General features: G+C 41.4%; 1 protein-coding gene across 1 annotated transcript in view; it reads right to left on the reverse strand.

Moving 5' to 3' along the window:
* Positions 1 to 388: 388 nt before the first annotated feature.
* GHR (growth hormone receptor) overlaps positions 389 to 21,667 on the reverse strand; it is a 342,139-nt gene continuing 320,860 nt past the window's right edge. Inside the window, exons 11-16 of the mRNA XM_088469447.1 lie at positions 17,319 to 17,476; positions 14,412 to 14,590; positions 13,569 to 13,716; positions 9,677 to 9,767; positions 9,259 to 9,328; positions 389 to 9,102 (exon numbers count right to left, since the gene is read on the reverse strand). Of these exons, the coding sequence (XP_088325573.1) occupies positions 8,152 to 9,102; positions 9,259 to 9,328; positions 9,677 to 9,767; positions 13,569 to 13,716; positions 14,412 to 14,590; positions 17,319 to 17,476 (1,597 nt within the window). The 3' untranslated portion in view covers positions 389 to 8,151. The remainder of the gene's footprint in view (positions 9,103 to 9,258; positions 9,329 to 9,676; positions 9,768 to 13,568; positions 13,717 to 14,411; positions 14,591 to 17,318; positions 17,477 to 21,667) is intronic.

Genomic DNA, 21,667 nt, shown 5'->3' on the forward strand with positions numbered 1-21,667 from the left:
GGCTTACACCTTCAGCATCTCTCATGTGGCCTGGGTAAAAAGTCAACATGTATCTGTTAAATATTTGTCTAAGAGAGTTTTCTGCATCTGTAAAGGACTTGGTTGACTTGGGTTTCCATGCATTCACTGTATCCCACATGTGAGCGTCATAATATGCCTCTCCAAAAACAAAGACTCAATTTAAAATATGAGCCTAAATTGTGCATATGTGCAATGCAACAAATTGTATGCAAGTGACATTTTTACACGGCACAAATTGATTCAAATCAACCTTTAATTCCGGCCTAAAGAGCACAACATAAATTACATCATAGGTTTGATTTAAAATTGCAGAATTTATTTTTCTGATACTTTTTTTTTTTAATAAGAAACAACACTCTGGATAATACACTTTCAAGAAAATAAATTTATTTAAGTCTGAAAGAAAAAAAAAAGCAAACACAGATATAACAATGATGTACATCAAATATAAATGGAAATATACATTTGAATGGCTTATAATGACTTGTGTAACCAGAAAAGTACCAAACTGACATTCGGAAATTGACTGAGGTATTTAGCTATTTTTGGCTGTTTTTTTTTTTTTTTTCATTATAATGCAATATATATTATCTATGATGATCTATGCAATAGAAATGCTCAAAGGTTATTTTCTTGCTTGTTATTTTATACTAATTATGATAACCTTCCTTTCTGGTCATTTACAATTATATTTTTATATTTAAAGTTTTGTGGATGAGTTATAGAGGTTTGTAAACATTTATTTGTAGTTGGCTGCTATTTGTTTTTTTTTTAAATCATATTGTAAAATGGTATATTTAGATAGAAAACTTACTATCTTTAGCAAAACTGAAATGTGGAAATATGAAAGACAACACAACTTTGTTTGCAACTATCAATGATGTTGGATAAAATAAACACAATAAACATTAATTAATTAACATTAAAAGGAACAAATTGGCACTTAAAAAAGTTATTTGTATATTTATACATAGAACAAACAGTACTGCAAATGTTGTTTTTAAAAGTAGAGAACTAATCATTATTTAAATGAAACAAAAAAAAATAATACAATAAATTGGCTTATTGCCATTATTAAAATGTGTTTAATAAATTAGCTTTTTTGTTAAGCTTATAATTATCTTTAAGTGGTCAAAATGAGAAGAAAACCCTCCCCCCAAATCTGGTGGACCTTGTTCATGGTTGTTTGTCCCCACTGGATTTATTCTTGTGCCCGAGCAAGAATAAAGTTTTTTTTTTCTTGAGTGCACCATGATAACCACCAAGAAAAGATTAATAGCCCTGTTGTTGTTACTGCTGTGTTAGAATTGTAGATCAGTAGTAAACAGTCCTTATAAGTAGGGCCTGTGGGAGTGCTGTTGCTCAAAAGCAGAGCACACTCCTTTTCATAGCAGGCAGGAGGTGTGGGATGACATACCCCGTACCTTAGACTGGGCATGTGGAACTGTGCTGAGACATCATACCAACATGAAGAAGAGTCTGCCTGGCCATTTCACAATTACGAACCTGCCATCCTCAAATCCTCATTGTGAGCAAAACATGTTTATTTTAAATCTGATGTTATACAGCAGAGTTCTCAAACTCGGTACTTGGGACCCCACACAGTTCACGTTTTCCAGGTCACCCAGCAGGTGCACAGGTGTAGTCATTACACACTGATACATTTTAAAAGATCCACAGGTGGAGCTAATTATTTCACTTGTGATTCTGTAAGGAGACCTGGAAAACATGCACTGTTTGAGGACCTAAGGACCGAGTTTGAGAACCTGTGTTATACGTTGTTTGTTTGTGGATAAGACAAAACAGGATACCAAGAAATTTAAATGGGAGTGCAATTATAATAGATACAAACAGTGGCACAAAATTGGTCTGCCATTTTAGAAAACCTAGTAAGAAATTAAAGTATCATTTTAGAGAACTACATTGACTAAAGGGGCCCATGCATCTGCAACTGATTACTGCAAATCCCCAATCCCCCGATGCCTGGCTCGGGTGATCAAAAGTTTTTGGATTTCTCTGATTTGCCGATCCCGACCAAAATATTATTGGGATTGCCAAATTAGGGATTTTTAACCTGCAGAATTTCCTGGATTCCCCGACAGATCACACTGATCATCAAACGCCGTCGGGGGTTCGGGGAATTGCACAATGTATATATAAAAGTATCACTTATTGGCACAACAATGGCTACAGAGTAACTTACAGTAGCTTTGGTTGGTTATGTAATGACCTATATGACCAGCCATAGTAGTAGTGACAGATAGAAGAGTTATCGAAAACATCCATACCAAATACTGCATACTTAATTCTGGCCTTGATTTACTAATGTGTTTGATATGTATAAAGCTATTTTTCCCCTTTAATAATTGTGCTTGGGAGATATCTAAAACAAATAACCTAAAAGCTGCAATGTTATACAAGCAGAAAACATCCAGTGAGACATTTCATTTGAATAGATTCCTTATTAGTGTCCAGAATTAATAAATCTTATTATACCACTAAATAATTTAGCTGTAAGAGAGACTCAGCAGTAAATTAGTAGCTATTTACCATTTCTACCTTAAAGGCAACATTTTTATCATACATATATATATATATATTTTATAATATATCATTTGTAATGCTGGCTGAAGTGTTTTAAGTAACTTCTCGTATACATACATAGCGACCTGTATTGTGCCAGGCTACGTGGTATGTAACGCTAGTTAGCCTAATATAATTAAAGCATGATTCTCATTTTTGTAATGCATTTCCAATGTCGGCATAGCAGTACCTGGCATTCCATATATTTATGGACTACAGTTCCCATCCTACTCCTGCAAACTGCACACCATATATAAAACAACATATTGTGGGCTGAACAATATTCACTTCACTAGAGACGTCACTGAGGCACTTCATGACTAGTATTCAGGCGGCCTGATTAAAATCCTTGAGGCACTTGTGAATTAATAAGCTGCATGTTCAGCCCACAAAATGGCTGCCTTCGCTGCGACACTTGTATTGGCATTGATCAGTACTGATGGGAACTGTAGTACCAAGTCGAATGAGAGTCATTGACTTACCCGCAATATAAAATTCACTGACTATCCTTGCATTGCCTTTCACGTGAAACACCACCATAGTGTCGGCTACACCACACCTGCACTTAACACTTTATCTAGTAACTGAATTAAATATACACAACCATTCTACTCTACTGACAAGTCACGTCTCTGAAACCTTCCCCAAACTAGCAGGAATGGAAAAGGAAATATATAAAGGCTTCTTTTTACTCCCAATCAGAATATATTACTAACAACATTAAACATGTAACTAAATTCCCTGCGCATTTGCGTGTCTTACAAAGTACACATAACCTGCATATTCAATGTAGTGTTTGGCCAGTGACCCACTGACGTTATCCAATCGGCAGTGACAATGCGATCACCTTTTGCGAAAAAATGAGACATGAAGTGGCCACCAGCGTTGACACCTGCGGCCAGTGCCGTGTCAATGCTACTTGATACCGCAAGCACATGCAGAGGTGGGTATAGGTGTCGCTGGAACCAACAGGGTCGATTCACAGGTGTTAGAAGACATGAATGAAAACATGGCTTTTAACGTCAGTGGGTAACTGGCATTCGTTTCTGATACTGAGAAATATTTGGCCTAGGCATCAAGTTTAGTGAAAATACAAATTGTGCAAAAGCAATCCCTAAGAAATGATAAAATGAGATGCAGACTGAAAAAGTGCTGGTCACTAATTGCCTCGCTCTTTTAAATGCTCTTCTATCTGATATGTAGCCATTATTTTGATATGGACATAATGTCAACATGGACATATGTATTTAGTGTTGAGACCGTTATCAACTATTACATTTAGACTTAGGCTGCAGTTAGGTTTAGTGTTACATTTAGACTTAGGCTGCTGTTAGGTTTATGGTTACATTTAGGGTTAGGCTGCAGTTAGGTTTATGGTTACATTTAGGGTTAGGCTATCGTTAGGTTTAGTGTTACATTTAGACTTAGGCTGCTGTTAGGTTTATGGTTACATTTAGGGTTAGGCTATCGTTAGGTTTAGTGTTACATTTAGGGTTAGGCTGCAGTTAGGTTTATGGTTACATTTAGGGTTAGGCTATCGTTAGGTTTAGTGTTATATTTAGGGTTAGGCTACCGTTAGGTTTATGGTTACATTTAGGGTTAGGCTACAGTTAGGTTTAGTGTTACATTTAGGGTTAGGCTGCAGTTAGGTTTATGGTTACATTTAGACTTAGGCTGCAGTTAGGTTTAGTGTTACATTTAGGGTTAGGCTACAGTTAGGTTTATGGTTCCATTTAGAGCTAGCAGTTAGGTTTAGTGTTACATTTAGGGTTAGCAGTTAGGTTTATGGTTACATTTAGGGTTAGGCTATCGTTAGGTTTAGTGTTACATTTAGGGTTAGGCTACCGTTAGGTTTATGGTTACATTTGGGGATTGGCTGCTGTTAGGTTTAGTGTTACATTTAGACTTAGGCTGCAGTTAGGTTTAGTGTTCCATTTAGGGTTAGGCTACAGTTGGGTTTATGGTTCCATTTAGGGTTAGCAGTTAGGTTTATGGTTACATTTAGGGTTAGGCTACCGTTAGGTTTAGTGTTACATTTAGGGTTAGCAGTCAGGTCTATGGTTACATTTAGGGTTAGGCTACCGTTAGGTTTAGTGTTACATTTAGGGTTAGGCTGCCGTTAGGTTTAGTGTTACATTTAGGGTTAGGCTGCAGTTAGGTTTATGGTTACATTTAGCCTTAGGCTGCAGTTAGGTTTATGGTTACATTTAGGGTTAGGCTGCAGTTAGGTTTATGGTTACATTTAGCCTTAGGCTGCTGTTAGGTTTATGGTTACATTTAGGGTTAGGCTGCAGTTAGGTTTATGGTTACATTTAGGGTTAGGCTACAATTAGGTTTATGATTACATTTAGGGTTAGGCTGCAGTTAGGTTCATGGTTACATTTAGGGTTAGGCTGCAGTTAGGTTTATGGTTACCTTTAGGGTTAGGCTGCAGTTAGGTTTATGGTTACCTTTAGGGTTAGGCTGCAGTTAGGTTTATGGTTACCTTTAGCCTTAGGCTGCCGTTAGGTTTAGTGTTACATTTAGCCTTAGGCTGCAGTTAGGTTTATGGTTACCTTTAGGGTTATTGCAGTTAGGTTTATGGTTACCTTTAGGGTTAGGCTGCAGTTAGGTTTATGGTTACATTTAGGGTTAGGCTGCCGTTAGGTTTAGTGTTACATTTAGGGTTAGGCTGCAGTTAGGTTTATGGTTACATTTAGCCTTAGGCTGCAGTTAGGTTTATGGTTACATTTAGGGTTAGGCTGCAGTTAGGTTTAGTGTTACATTTAGGGTTAGGCTGCAGTTAGGTTTATGGTAACCTTTAGGGTTGGGCTGCAGTTAGGTTTATGGTAACCTTTAGGGTTGGGCTGCAGTTAGGTTCATGGTTGTTACCTTTAGGTTTACGCTGCAGTTAGGTTTATGGTTACCTTTTTTAGGGTTAGGCTGCAGTTAGGTTTATAGTTACATTTAGGGTTAGGCTGCAGTTAGGTTTAGGGCTTTAACAGTATAAATATTTAATGATGAAATGCACAATGTTGACATTGTGACCATGTCAACATCCATGTCGGCAAACCGCCCGCGTCGGCATTCTGAATGATGACATTCTCACTGTTGATATTTTGTATCACAACCCTTTTCTCCCTATGTCCCAAATACACTCCCCAATTAACCAATACTATATTCATGAAACGGCATAATACGCATGTATTAAATGTAGTGTAATGAAATAAAAGAGAAGACCTACTCAATTATAACCGTTATCTTCCAATCTAATTTTTAACATACCTTTTGATTCCAAACAAATTGATATGTAAACCATGTTGTTAAATGTTTCTGCTGTGCTTTATGGTAGTAAACATTGTTATAAAGTATGAACAATGGGCCTGATTTATCAGAGGACGCCAATGCGATCGCAGCCACTATCCCACATAGAATGCAACTGCGAAAACATGCTATTAGTCAAAAAGCTTACCCGGACATAGGGTCGCCCACTGCTGCCTGCTCATCTTCGTCCTACGTGTCGTACCTGCATAAACATTGGTAACATCGACGCAGATCGGGCGGCCATTGCAGCAGGTCTGACCTGTCTCAAATACAGCCACTCTCCTCGCACGCAGAGAGCTCTTTGCTGTGAAAGCAATCGCAATGGCTAATTTATGCACGCCCACGGAACGGCATTTAAACGGTCAGACACGCCTGTGTTCCGCTAACCACCCCCCCACGTTACCTCCCCCAAACGCTGACCACATGACATTTGCTTTGCAAATGATAACTATGTGCATACGTAATTGCAAAGCGAAGCGTGCGCAGTGTGACTTACACGCATGCACAATGGCAAATATTTGCCCGATCTGCAGAAATCGCAGATTTGCGTCTGCAGCTGAATCAGACCCAATGATGCCTGGTAATCTATTGCAGTAAAAAGGAAAATGGTGGATGTCAGATCTGAGACCGTTATCAATCCAAACTAGGTTGTATGTGATATGTGCTAGCTTTAAGCTCCAGCACATAAGTACATAGGTTAGAAATCACTTTTCTTATTTTTCTGCCAGAAGAGATCTGAATAGTTAATTGCAATAACTTGCAAATCATCACATTATTGGGGGGGTAAAATAATGCAACATTTCCAATTAATTGTGACTCCTTTGTTGACTTAACTACATATCCTGATGCCCCCATTAGTCCTGATTCATGGGCGGGTTTTTCCCGAAATATATCTCCCATCATATCCTGGCTGACCATCGTGGGTAATATAGGTAATATAGATTACTATCAACTGGCAAGCCACAAATCGGCCAATCTCTGTCATTTAAGATTTGTACACCATAGGAACATTTATCAAGCAGTGTAAACAGTGGAGGAGTGGACCAGTGGAGAAGTTACCGGAGCAACTAATAACCTTCTACCTATCATTTTTAGAAAGTACTTGATAAATGCTACCCGGAGCTGATTGGTTGCTACGGGAAACACCTCCACTGGTCCATTTCTCCACCCTTTTCACTGCTTAATATATCAAACTGATAAATGGGCCATGAAAACTGTAAAAGCTAGAATTAAGAAATATGACTTGATGCTTCAATGAAAATGTCTTTTATAGGTCATATATTATGAAAATAGCAGTTTCTTATATCTTCTATATTTTTTATCTGTTTATATACAAAGAGCACAGTGATCAGAAGTTAAAGGCTTCCGATGGTAAGAAATATATGCTGAATATAATTTTTGGGGTACGGACTGGCCCTTATGAAATCAGGGGCTACATTTGCGCAACAGTCATGTGACACAGCTTATAAAACATGCAGCCTTACATAATATAATTCATGCTTTCAATTTCAAGAGAAAATATATCGGCTTTAGTTTAATGTTTTTTTCGTTCATAACAAACCTGGTCCGTTCACATTCTTTTTGTATTCAACCCCAAATGTAATAATTGGCATAGTGCATCATGCAAATGGCAACTGTATTTTCCATCGTTCTGTAAACCCCGATTTCATTGAACAAAAACATCCAACACTTAAAAGCACTGTCCATGTTTGGACAACCATTGATATGGACTTGCATCCTATGTGGCAGGCGATTACAAAAGTCGCCACTCCTGTCTACAGTTACAGTTTTGTAAATTTCAAGACAGACAAGGCAAAAGCCCAGTACAAATAATGTCAGGAGTTCCAAGCAGGGCTACTTTAGGGACCATGCCTGAATAGCCGGGAGCTATCCCCTTTTTCGACAATCTCTTTGACATGATGAAAGGCAAACCCTACTGCCTTGACTGTTGCAGAGACGCAACTTACACGATCCTGTGGGGACCGTAGATTTAAGGTCTTGCCTAAACCTGGCTGGCGCCACAAGAAGAATATCTAACTGAAACTAAAAACAAGCTACTCTACGCTACAATTTATTACAAAAATGAAATCATTTGATAAACATTCTGGCGTTTCTGTTTTTTTTTTACAATGAATATATTAGTTTAAGCTTTAACACGATAAAACATATAAAAGCTCGTAGACAATGTTTTTTTGTTGTTGTTTTTTTTGGTTGAGTACAATTTGAAAAGGAAACAAATATGTATTATAACATCACTTTGTTCACTTGCTCTGTGAACATGTAGCCACATGGTGTAACACGTTCCTTGCCTGGCGGAGCAGTAGTGTTAAGCACAAGGTTTTGCGGTAAGTTTACTATGTGAACAGAGGTATATTCAGCCACAGGCGTCTCATAACTTGAAGGCTTGTCTGCCACGTGAGCGCTCATTGCGGCAACTGTAAGGCTTTCTGGGGTGAAGTAGCTGTCAACATTAGGACTCTGTTGAACATTTCGTGAGGCATCTGTAGGGAAATTCACAGCACAAAATGCCGACACTGCCGCCTCACAGATATAAGAGTTGTCCGTGTTGAGGTTGGTGGGATGCTGGATGGCGGGGTCACTGCATTCTTCATTTTCCATCCTCAACCTTTGCCCAGGTGAGAGGAGAAGTCTCCCTGCTGGTGTAATATCACTTACAAGAGCATAGAAATCCATACCTGGCTTGGATCCGCTGCTGCTTATTTGCTTTGCAGAAGGGGTATTTACGGTCTCATTAAAGGGAAAGGGACAAACTTCTGCACCTTCTGGTTTTGTGCTCTTCTTTTCTGTATTTGGCATTTGAGAACTTGTAGGCACTTCTCCATAACTTGATTTCTCACTAAGGCACAGAAGGTCTGCTTGGTTGTCTTTTGTACTTTGAGGTTGCCCAGTATCCGAGGTTCCATCACATGTGTCGCTGTTGCTGAAATCAGTTTCGGGAATATCAGGTTCACAACAGCTGGCCCGGCCTGAGTCGTCGTCTTTTACACCCAAGCAGCTATGGGACTTAGGGTATTCCTCTCCCAAAAGTCGGTCAGTATCAGCGCCTTCATTCTTCTCATCCTGTTCATCAAGGTCAAGCTCGATAAACTCAACCCATGTGTCGTCAATGCACAGCTGTTGCTTATAATTGTCATGACTGGCAAGTATAGAGTTGAGTTCATCCAGTTTTCCTTTCTGTACAATAGAAACAAAATAATTTCATGAATACACATGGTAGTGGAAGCAGAACAGGTCAATTGGATCATTACATTTTTCCTGGCTCACAACAGTGAAAAGGTGGGGTAATTCTGCCCATCCCGTGTTGGGGTATATAAGGAATGCCATACTTACTTGTAGTAGAACAGGGTCAATCCCTATAATCTTTGGAACAGGAACTGGTGGAAGAATCAACATCTTCAATCTGCGAAACAAACGGAAAACACTGACTTATAAATGCTACAAGGCATGCACCACTATGCATAAAATTAAAATAACTTGACAAGTCACCGATAAATATGTCCACCGATTGTCTTCCAGCAGATGTGGACAACCAGACACAACTCACTGTAAAAGTGAATAAATTAAGAAAGGTTTGTAATGGTCCTCGCTAAAGGTTTGGTTGTAGATGTTATACTGCCCAGGGGTTTATAGAAAAAATGACAATAAATTTTTACTTTATACAACCGCTCACTTCTAATATCCAGGGTGAGGTCATGCCATTACATTATTCCAAGTATCACGGATAAAGTGATTAGCATATAGAACTTACCTTTTCTTTTTACAGAATAGGATAAAGCCCAGAACCAGCACGGCGGAAAACAATCCGATGATTATAAACAGGGACCACATAACCTGTGGCTCTGTAACAAAAACATGATTTTATATAAGTGTGCGTATGTATATATGTGTGTCTGATCATTGTCTTTAAATACTGATTACAGACTAAATTCAAGTTAATATAAATAAGAATAATAAATAACCTTGCAACAGCTATTTTAAGGGCTGAACCTAAATCATTCGCTGAAGGTCATACTGTTATATCACTATCTATATGGGGATTCTGTGTTTTGGACTTTTTGAACCGAGCCATCTACTGAAATGTAAACCATATATATTATATCTTAATAATAAAGTCAGCTATCAGGGCATAATATAATACCTCCTAACTTTGGACCAATCAGGAGAGGGGGCGTGGCAATCTTCTAATAGAGGCATGGCCACACCCCAGAGGATTATCTAGAGTTTTTGAAGAATTAGGCTGCCCTTTTGCACCCCCTCACACCCTCCAACACAATTTATTGCCACGAACTACACTGGTGTAGCACCCATTCACTGAGGCACTCCATTTAGGTAGGCAGAGAAATGGCAGATAATGCATTTAGGCCATGTTAATAATTGTGCTAGCTGTACTTTAAATGGGATGCAATGGAGGAAATCAGAAATGGAAAAGGACTTGGGTATTCTAGGAGACAATACGCAATAAACTGAGTAGCAGAACCAGGATTACTGAGATATGGATGGGGTCTAGGTACTGGGGTGGGGGGAAGGAGCATGGCCAAACCCAGGTGGTGTGGCCACTTCCTCCCCAAGCAGCTGACCCCCGGGCCCCTCCAACAATCCCGGTAATCAGTTGTCGTTCCCCCACACCCCTCTTGGCACCCCTGTGCATAACCCAGTGGCTCCCAGCTGCTGCAATAGCTAAGAATATAATCCAGGAATGCATAAAACAAGATATAGATGCACAAGAGGCAATATAATTTTCAATAGTATACTGTAAATCACTTGTTAGACGGCATCCTGAAAGTGCAGTACAGTTTGGGCAAAGTGTGTATAGCAAAGACATAATGTAACAAACTTTAAAAGCATTTAGAGATAGCTACTTTATAAATAAAAAAAATAATAATGAAGCAATTAAATTATAATAAAAAGTTTGATACATTGGAATTGGTAAATCTGGTTCAGCAAGAGACGCAAAGGAGAGAACGCACGCACTTTGCCGATGTTTTTGAACTAGACATGCGTATGCATCGCACTGCTTGTGTGCGAACCAGCCAGTGCGATCGGTTTATGGTACGCAGTCTACACGAAGTGTGTACGCAGGCCCTTCCGATACTGACTGACAGGAAGTGCTGTTTGTGGGTGGTGACGGGGGGTGGTCAGGCGAACACAGGCATTGTAACGCCATTATAGCGGCGTGCATAATTAAGGCAGTGCGGCGGCATACGCAGCCATACCGTAAGCTGTACACAGGAAGCGGCTAAAAACGTGCGGCAGGTCAGGTCAACCACTATTGTGCGTATGGGTCCGATGGTTCTCGATGTTACCGATATTTATGCTACCTTGCGTACTAAAGGGAGATGGGTGGCTTGATATGGGGCTGGGCGTCTTCATCTGGTGCTGCGGTCTCCGTGAGTATGCATTGATTAGCATATTCCCGCATTCGACAGGTGCGTGCGTCTGCTAATGTGCGTTCCTTGCTGAATCAGGCCCTCTGACAAAACGAAGCAACCTAAATTATGTCTACACATATGTTACAGAACAATTCAGATACTTGTCTGATGAGCTTATTACATCTAGGACAGTGGAACTTAGGGCCTGATTCAGACCCGGTCGCAAGTGCTGAGCGCTCGCAACCGGGTCGATGGTGACCCAGAGAGCATGCGCACGACGGAGCCGGCTCCGTCGTGCGCATGCGCGAGACCCGGATAGCGGCGGGCAATCCGTCGCTCCGGGTCTCGCACCAAAGGGGGCGTGCTGTCGATGTTGAGTGACAGCACGCCCCCTTTGGTGGACGGGCCGGGGGGGGTGGCTGCCCAGACGGAGGCGTTTCCATAAGAAAGCCTACCGTTTGGGGGCGGCCCCACTGACATCACAAGTGATGTCAGTGGGAGAGCTTTCGGCTCTGTTAGAGCCGAAAGCTCTCTGGGGCTTTCGGCCCCGAGACCCTACCACAAGGGTCTCGTTGCAAGCACGATGGTCGCGATGGTCATCCTGGCCGCTTGAATTGGCTGTGGGTGGCAACCCACAGCAATGCGAGCGGCCAAGAGGCCGCTCCATAAAAAAAAAAAAAGACGCCCTGATTCAGAGCAAGTGCTCTGTCAGTGCGTCCGGCTCTGAATCAGGGCCTTAGTTTTTGGTAGCAAAAGGATTATTTTTCATGGTGAGAGTATCTATTGTATACTGTGGAAGTCACTGCTGAGTGAGGTACTTATGGCAGGATCATGGGATGTAATTAGGGGCGGATTATGTCCACCGGGACAGCGGGAAAGTTCCCGCTGGGCTGCTTCAAAGCTCCCCTCTGTCAGGCCGGCTTACATTGCCTGCCAGGCCGGCTAACACCGGCTGCTGGCACAGGCTAATACCTATATATATTTTCCTTTACCTGGTAACAATCTAACCAGGAAAATTGATTACACCCATCAAATCTCTTTTTTCTGATACTAATTACATGTTTTGTATATGTATGTATGTAATTTTATAGTAGGAACACTTACATGTTCCACTTAGGCTCTGAATATTTTATATTTGTGTAGGAGATTGTCTTATTAAAAATATTTTTACACTTCCTACTTAAGTATGGTTTATAATATACATATCAAGTGTGATTAATTGAGCGCAGCCAGTTTTGTTCGTAATACCTATATATGCCTGTGCCGGCTATCGCGCTTCCTGGATTTGCCTTCCACTGTGGAACACAAACAGGAAGCTGTCATCTGCTCCGGCTAGCAGGCATTTCAGAGTGCCAATAGCCAGGAGCAGCGGTGGCAGAGTCAGTGTATGGAGCTTGTGCTCCAACCAGGGAACCACAAGTAGAGAAAAAGTAGTGGGATGAGAGAAACAGGAGGGAGAATATCAGAGCGAGTAGAGAAATAGTGGAGGAAAGAAAGAGATATGGGGAAAAGACAGAACAGGAAGTAAGAGATGGAATGAAACGGGGAAGAGGAGGAGAGAAACACAGAGGCTTTTTCCAGATATTCTGGTTCTCCATTCCAATCCGCCTCTGGATGTAATAAAAGAATGCATTGGATGCTTACAAGGAATGTTGGCAATAGCTGTAATGAGCAAATTAAGTGTTTAGTGTGCTTGATCCAGGGAATTAACCAAATAGACACTTATGGGGCCAGTAAGGAATCTCCCCTCCCCTGTATGGTTAAACTGGCAAATGGTTTTGGGGAATCTGTTTTGCCTCAGGTTTGACAATGTACTTGTGTCTTGTTTTAATGTTCCGAAGGTGTAATAATTATGTTGTGATAAATCAAAATGGTTGAATAACACAAAATAACTTATTTTAGAAATACGGCAAGATGAACAGGTTATTTAACCAATCATATATTAGATTTTGTTAGGCTCTTTATCCTAGGCTACTGAGAGCTGATATCTGATTGGTTGTTATGGGTTAAAGCACATCATTTTCTTGGATGGACTAAGCTTTGGAGAGAGATGGAGACCGATAAAGTACCAACCAATCAGATCCTAACTGTCATTTTTTCAAACACAGCCTGTAAATTGACAGGAGCTGATTGGTTGGTACTTTATCTCTCTCCCCTTTATCTCTCCCCAAGGCTTAGTCCATGTGTTATAAAAGGTATTGCATGCAGTCTGATAAATACAAAGGAAATGTCTTTGTACTATTAAAAATCAGGTTAATGACTGATACTTACCCACTGATGTAACAACTGTGATCACTATTACATCACTATAATCTCCAAAATTGTCATTCCCCCGCTGCCTGCACCGGAGCCTGACCAAATATTCCTTTCCTGTCTTCAGACCATACACCGATAAGTATGTGCTGGACACTATATCGTACTAACACAAGAAAAAAATGGAGTCACATTGTAGAAGGCTGAGAGTACACCATTTTTTTAAATCATTTTCCTTTGGGCGGCAAAACATGAAAAATGTTGTACGGTGTAAAAGTCAAATGTATCCAGGTCATCTCATAGGACTTATTATAGGACTTAGGACATAGGACTTAGGACATAGGACTTACAATTCACTTGTGGAAAGTGCCAAATCTGGACTGAATGATTGGGTAGCCCATAGACAGACCATTATACTAGCAATGTAGTGGTTGCTATAGCAGGTTGGGTATGTGATGCCGGCTCTCAGGCAGGGTTAGGATACCGACACTTGTCGGTCCGTATCCTAACCCTCCCCTTCTCCCTAACCCTCCCTCCCCGGTGCCTAAACCTAACCTCCCCCCCCCCGTAGTGCCTAGACCTAACCTCCCCCTCCCCGCACCCTAAACCTAATCCTCCCACCCTACTGTCCAACCTGAACGCTCCCCCTAGTGCCTAACGCTAACCCCTAACCCTTCTCATAACCCTGCTACTTACCTTCCGGATGCCAATCCCAGGATTCTGACAGGTGTCGGGATTCTGGTCCCTGCATTCTAAGCACCGGCATCCCATGTTTCGGGATATTGACTGTATCCCGCTATAGCTGTATGTCATCTCTTTTATGGGTTCTATAGACATAAAAGACGGGGAACCAGTCCTTACCGGTTTCCATGCGGTTTCATTTGCTATTTTTATTTGCACTTCATATTCCAGCGAGATCCATCCACTGCTAACATCCGCTGAGGCCGGAGGTTTCCAGAATAACTGGACGTCCATATGCAGTTGAGTCTCACTGATATTGAGAACTGTCCAGTTTAGAGAGATTGGGGGATCTGGTCGCACTGAAAACACAAAGAATACTAGTTTTTATATAAGTGATGATTAAATTCAGCAGGGCTGGCAGTAATGAAGCCTGATTGTGTCTAGTCTAATTGATTCCAATTATCAAAAACTCTCTTTCACGCGACTATACATATAGATACCTGGGATGCGCTGAAAATCATTTCTAGAGTGAAAACGTCAGTACTGCAACTTCTTCCTCTATCCCCATTCATGCTTTGCATATCTGAGAAGCCCAAGTCCAACAACAACACAGTAATAACCCCCACTGGATGATCAGCACCCTCCATGTACTTTATCTTGATAAAGACGATCCTATTACCCGCGATGATCTCGTTGGTGCGAGTCATTGCGGCAATGGCCGCACTTTACGGCAGCTTGGATTCGCAGAATTTTGGGCTGCGAGCAAAATTCTGCGAATTCAGGCTCAGAGCAGGCCTCGAAGGGTGCGAGGTGCCGTTCCGTTGCCGGCGTTTTAACGCCGTTGCAACGGCAAATTGCACCCTTGGTGGCTAATTGTATTGACCAGTATGTATCGAAATGCATTGGTCAGAAATCCTGGAGTAAGTGGAGGGTGCTGAAGCTGAACAACTATTGGTCAACTGCTCCAGAGGGGACCGATGCCCGGTGTATAACATCTTGTGTCTCCATTTCTTGATATGCAATCTATCATCTGAAGTTCGATAGGCACCTACATGCACCCCTACAGGGGTAGGTACTGTGGGTTTCTTATTACGTTTAACAATTTTATTCTTATTTGTAATAAAGGGTACTGCACCATACAGTAGAAGCCACATGTGTTTCTTTTTTGCATATACCTGAATGATGTATGTGACCGGATTCTGATATCTATGGTGGAAGGAGGAGCAGTTTTCCGACAATGGGCCTGAATCAGAGGCACATGTAACATCGACGCTGAACGCCAGCGGCCGATGTTTTCAGCCTGCGCATGCGTCCCAAAGGTTTCCGCTCTAGGTAAAATATATTTGGGTGAAAGAGCTGGGTAACAGGGGGGTAGCTAAAAAGACACGGGTGTGTTGTGGTTGCACTGACGCAGTTGCACTGACGCAGACGGCCATGTTCAGTTGGATATATTGCGCCTACATCGGGCTGCTGGTGTCATGATCGATGATGTGACTGGTGGTGCATCCTAATATACACAGTGACGGATTAGCGCCGCAGCTAGCGGACGTCTCAGTACCAATACCAACATCATCTGCAGCGCTAGCAGAAAGACGCAGTCGCACCGCGGCAAAGGACACAGTCGCGGCAGCAATAGCGCGCACCTCTGAATGAGGCTCAATATATGATATGCCTGGTCCAAAGAAATCTTTTAGTAAGTCGTATTCTGTAAGGCAGCAGGATTTAGTACAAAAGGGTATATTTGTCCTTTTCTAAGTCATCTTCAGATTCATCACATATTGAAAATAAGGAGCCGCAAGACTTTACTTTTCATCTTCAAAAGACTTTTTGAATGTTAGGGTTAACAATGTCCTACGTCTGAGTTGCTTCTGTAGATAGCGCATGCAATTAATTTTTTGTGTATTTCCATTGACTGCATATGTTACTGCAGATCCAAACTGTATGAATTCTACAATATATACTATATATATATATATATATATATATATATATATATATACTGTATTTTGTTAGGCAACACTGGATCCAAAGCACAATTATCCCACTACTACATATAATAAATACTACAGGTATATAATAAATGGCAAACAATTGAATGGCATTAAAAATCTTTTAATAAAGTGTCCCATAATCATGCCCGCAGGGGGTTAACTATAGTGGACACATGCGGGCGCCATTGTTATGGGGCGCTGGAAGCTTAGGGGGCCTGTTGCTGGGGCCCACCTCACCTGCACCGTGATGTATACCCAGGATCCCTTTATTAAGTACACTCTATGAATATACTCCAGAAAGGGACAGTGTACAAACTACTTGCCGAAATAGTAGTGTATTCGATACAGTGTATTGAATGCATTACTTTGTAGAAAGTAGTTTGCAAACTAGCCTTTGTACTAGCCTTACAATGGATCTTGGGCAGCAGCAGCATACATGAGAGCGGTAGTAGAGTTGTCTAGTTGAGCTCAGTAGCAGTGGTACTGTGGCATAATATGAAATGGGGGCACTGCGTGGCATAATGTGAACTGTGTGCAGTCTGGCATAATGTGAACTGGGGGCATTACAATGTGAACAAGAAAGAGGGAAAGGAAGGGCTCTTTTTTCTGGGGCACTCATTTTAGGCATTACAATGTGGCATAATGTGAACTAGGGCACTACTACAGGGAATAAAATGAAGTAGGGCACTACTACAGGGCATAAAATGAAGTAGGGCACTACTATAGGGCATAAAATGAAGTAGGGCACTACTATAGGGCATACAATGAAGTAGGGCACTACTATAGGGCATAAAATGAAGTAGGGCACTACTATAGGGCATACAATGAAGTAGGGCACTACTATAGGGCATAAAATGAAGTAGGACACTACTATGGGGCATACAATTAACAACCGCTGTGGTTAGAGGAAGAAGCATGGGGGCACCTTCATAATGTTGCTATGGGGCCGTCAAAGGTCTAGTTACACCCCTTCATGCCAGCATCTTTTTTTTTTTTATCCGAAAGAAGAATCATATAAGTTTTATAGCATATTTTATATACAAGTATTTTTTTAGTATAATATCTTATTAGAGTGATTTATTGGATAGAAACTTACCAATTTCATCAACAGTAAAGGAGTATTCATCAAAAGTGACATTTTCACTGACAAGGCGGACCTGATATACCACCCAAACAGATGTGTGATTTACACTGAAATAGCAGCTATTTTCTCCAGCAGACACACTGTCGGGACAGTCAGTCCAATTCAAGCCACTGGAGAGAGGGAATACATATGGTTTTATATACAAATACTACACAAAATATGTCACATAAACATAAAAATACATTGTGCCTGTTATACTATAAGTAAAATATAACTCACTTATATATATACATATATACATATATATATATATATTTTTATACACCTTGACAAAGGGGCTCTGTGACCCTGAAACGTTGTCTGCTTGTTATGCAATTTGAAATACAGCTGTAATTGAACCTCCTAAATCCCAGAGTGCCGCAGTATTTTTTTCCTTCTATTATATATATATATATATATATATATATATATATATATATACACACATAGACCAAGATCTGACGGTTGCACCAAAATAGAAACAATGGACCTCATTCAGAGTCTCGCATCCAGCGTATGCAAATTTTTCAAAGTGACGACATGGGAAGCGATCGCTCGCCATGGCATAAGCACACCCACTTTGGCAGTGCGAGTGATTGCTCTGTATATGCAGACACCCATTAGCCTATGTTGAGACGCCCACTAGCGCACGTCATCTCCAGGAAGTGTATTAAAACATTGGTACATCGAGAACCATCGGTAGCGATCGCAGCGCTTGTGGTTGCCTTACCCTGCCACAAGCACTGCGAGGATTTCAGTGTAAAACAGGCATATAACGTGTACTATGACACTGCCTGTTAATTATGCACGCCTTAAAAACGGCGTTGAAACACTCAGGCACGCCTGCGTTTTCACCGCCACTCCCCCGTTATTAGTGTCCTGCCCCTGTTACCACCCACAAACGGCCTCTCCTGTCACTCATTTCACTGGGCTGTCTTTGCTGGGCGAGCGGGCTGCGATCGCACAGAGTAGTTTGCGCACGCGCTGAATAAAGCATGCGCATTCGCAAACCATCGGGATGCTTGCAAGCGCACATCGCTTGCGAGAGACTCTGAATGAGGTCCAAAGTCCTTATTTTGGTTCCCACGGTAGAAAGTAAATTCTTGCCGAAATGGGAAGGTAGGGTTAATAATAAGGTGTGCCAGCCTGGAAAAAGAAAGTCAGAACAAATCTACCATGTAAAATTATAAAACCTTGGAAGGATAGCGTAACTCTGTCAGGCAATCCGGTCCCTCCAGATACCACAGTACCTGTTTTTCCTAAAGAAACAAAAGCCAAAACCCTCTCACCTATTCAACAGCATAAGGCTAAATAATTTCTCATAACAAATAGAGATTTATATTCTGAAATACCTGATAAAACAAGAGTCATTAAACATGACAATCACTGAACCAGGGGTTAAGGATAACCTAAAGCCCTATGGAATACCAGAAGCCCAACGGGAATCGGGAATCGGTGTCTAAACAAATGTAAAAAATTTTGAAATTAGCTACAATTGAAGAATCACATAGTGAGTGGTCAAGTCCCATTGTACTCATTCCAAAACCCAATGGGAGCTTATGCTTCTGCATTCATTTTCAGAAATATAGTGTCTCTAATGGTGCGTACCCACAGTACGATTAAAATGGACGATATGAACGATATCAATCATATCGCTATCTTTCATATCATGCATTTTTTGGTGGCCAACGATCCTGCGATGCGCGGGCACACATGGACGATAATGATATCGTCCTTCACCTGTGCAAGCAGGTCAACCTGGTCGATATCGACCAGATTACTATACAGACCCACGATCGTTGATCGCGGGTCATTGGCCATCGTTGGTGGGTTCATGGTGTGCTGGATGATCGATATCGATCATCCAGCACACCCGGGAGTTCGTTCAACAATATTGTTATCGTTGTCAATCGTCCTGTGTGTATGCACCATTAGTTTGATGCCTACCCAATGCCTTGTGTGGATGAACTTATTGAAAGGCTGGGAACATTACGATACTTTACCACTTCGTACTATTAAGTACCATTGACAGACAAAGCAAAATAAAATACAGCTATTTTCTGCATCAGAGGGTCTGTTCCAATACCCACCACCTTTCAGAGACTAATAGATAAAATTCTAAGGCCCTATAGACAGTATGTCTCTGCTTATCTTGATAATGTAAACATCCATAGTCCTGATAAGTAGTCTTACTTAACCAAGGTACAAGCAGTGTTGGACCATTCGTGAAGCAGGATTGACCTCCAACCCAAAAAAAGTGCTGTTTAGGGATGGAAGAGGTGAAGTATCTTGGATGCACCATAGGCAGATGTTTGATAAAGCCCCAACTTAATAAAATTGATGCAATACAAAATTAGGGTATTATAGAAGATTTGTATCCAATCTTGCCACCATTGCTGTCCCTCTGACTTAACCATACAAAGTCAATCAGTTATGGTTAAGTGGAATCCTGAACCAGAAAAGGCTCTTCAGTCCACTTTTGATGACACCTGACTTTAAAAGTGAATTTGTCATCATGTGGGAGAGCCATATATCTACTCTGTCTCTGAATATAAAACGTCAAATACATGGTTGTATTAAAAACACATCTTGGTATCTACTACGTATCCTGGATAATGATCCCCCAATAGAAATTGCTCCTACCAATGCTTGATAAGCCTTATGGGGCGAGTGGTATTCGGGGGCTGTTGTGCCTCTGGGGGGAGTAATTATTATTATTAAAGAGTAATTATAATTTTTTATTTTTTTTCTCTTTTCTATTTATTGTTCTACTTTTCTATGAGTTATAAGTGCTGTTATACAATGTCTGGGTAATTGCGTTTTTATTCAAACATGGAACAACAATCTACGATTTTATTACCCTTGAAAAATTGTCCAAGGTAACGTTTGTTAAAAGTACATTGTTCAGCTAATTTCCTTTTAATCCTCTGTCAAAAATATTCTGCTTTGTAATAATAATTATTGTGTTCATTCTGTTTATTGGACAATTGTTTGTACAACGCTTTAATGAAAAAAAATGTAACAAAAAAGTGAAATTGTCATCCAGACAAGTGGACAACTGCATCCTTGTCTGTAGCGCAGCGTCTCACGCCATGCGTGGTGCGAGAGGGACTCCCGCGATCGGAGACTCGCATTTGTATCTCCATAGGTTTCAATGGAGACGCACTCCCGAGATCTGGGACGCGCTACAGTGTCTCCATAGCTTTCAATGGAGATGCACTCCCATGATCGGGGACGTGCTATAGCGTAGCGTCGCACATAGTGCAATTCGCAGGCATGTTTGTGGCGCGATCAGCCACAATCTGTAGGTGCTGTGTTGTCTCGAAAATGGTGAAGAGCATCCTCTTATTTAGGGCCGTAATCAATTAGTTTCGCACCCGCAATACTTTTTCGCATGCCGGACTTTTCGCCTATATCGCGTGTTTTGCATGCGGAAAAGTATCGGGCACGCTCCCGCTATTCCCCGTATTCAATTAGAAAGGATGCGAAAACGGCACCCGACGAAACTGAAACAGGTGAAAAGTCCTTTCAAAAATGGGGAACTCAGCCTGACACCCCCAAAAGATGCACTAACATTGGGGATCACTATAGATGCCGCCAATTAGCCCTAATGAAGGTATTTGGGGTACTTAAGTTGTGACAATTGGTACCAATTAGCGCATTAACACAAGTGGTGAAAAATAGCAATAACCAATGGGCCTGATTCAGACCGCTCGCAAGCGCTATGTGCTCGCAAGCGGGTCGATGGCCAGGCAGTGCGCACGCGTGAGCCCCGGAGCGAGCGAGAAATCACTCGCTCCGGGGCTCGCAGCAAAACGGGGCGGCTGCCGATGTTAATCGACAGCTAGCCCCGTTTTGTAGGCGGGGAGAGGGGGATGGCTGGACAAACGGAGGCATTCCTGAAGGAACGCCTGCCGTTTGTGGGCAGCCCTACTGACATCACCAGACACCCACAGCTTAGAGAGCGGCCAGGAGGCCGGTTTTAAAAAAACAAACGGCTGTCCTGATTGAGAGCGAGCGCTCGCTTTTTGCGAGCGGCTCTGAATCAGGGCCAAGATTTTTTTGAGAAAAGAACTACTCCCAGCAAATTCAGGGTACTTGAAAATGGGTGCTAGCATATTTTTAAGTTGCTAAAGTGAAGTTTTAAATTAAGTAAAAAATACACCTGCTGCAAGCACCTGCAAACAAAAAACACCTGCACCATACTTGGAGACCCCCCAGAAGTCTATTTAGCTAGTTTTTAAGTTTGTCCCCCGACTTTGCACTTTTTCGTACCCAAAATGAAAGTATTTTTTTGGAGTGTTCTAAAGTCTTTTAAAAAA

The sequence above is a fragment of the Taudactylus pleione genome, unplaced genomic scaffold (assembly GCF_031769625.1).
Source record: "Taudactylus pleione unplaced genomic scaffold, aTauple2 ptg000092l, whole genome shotgun sequence".
NCBI classification, from domain to species: domain Eukaryota; kingdom Metazoa; phylum Chordata; class Amphibia; order Anura; family Myobatrachidae; genus Taudactylus; species Taudactylus pleione.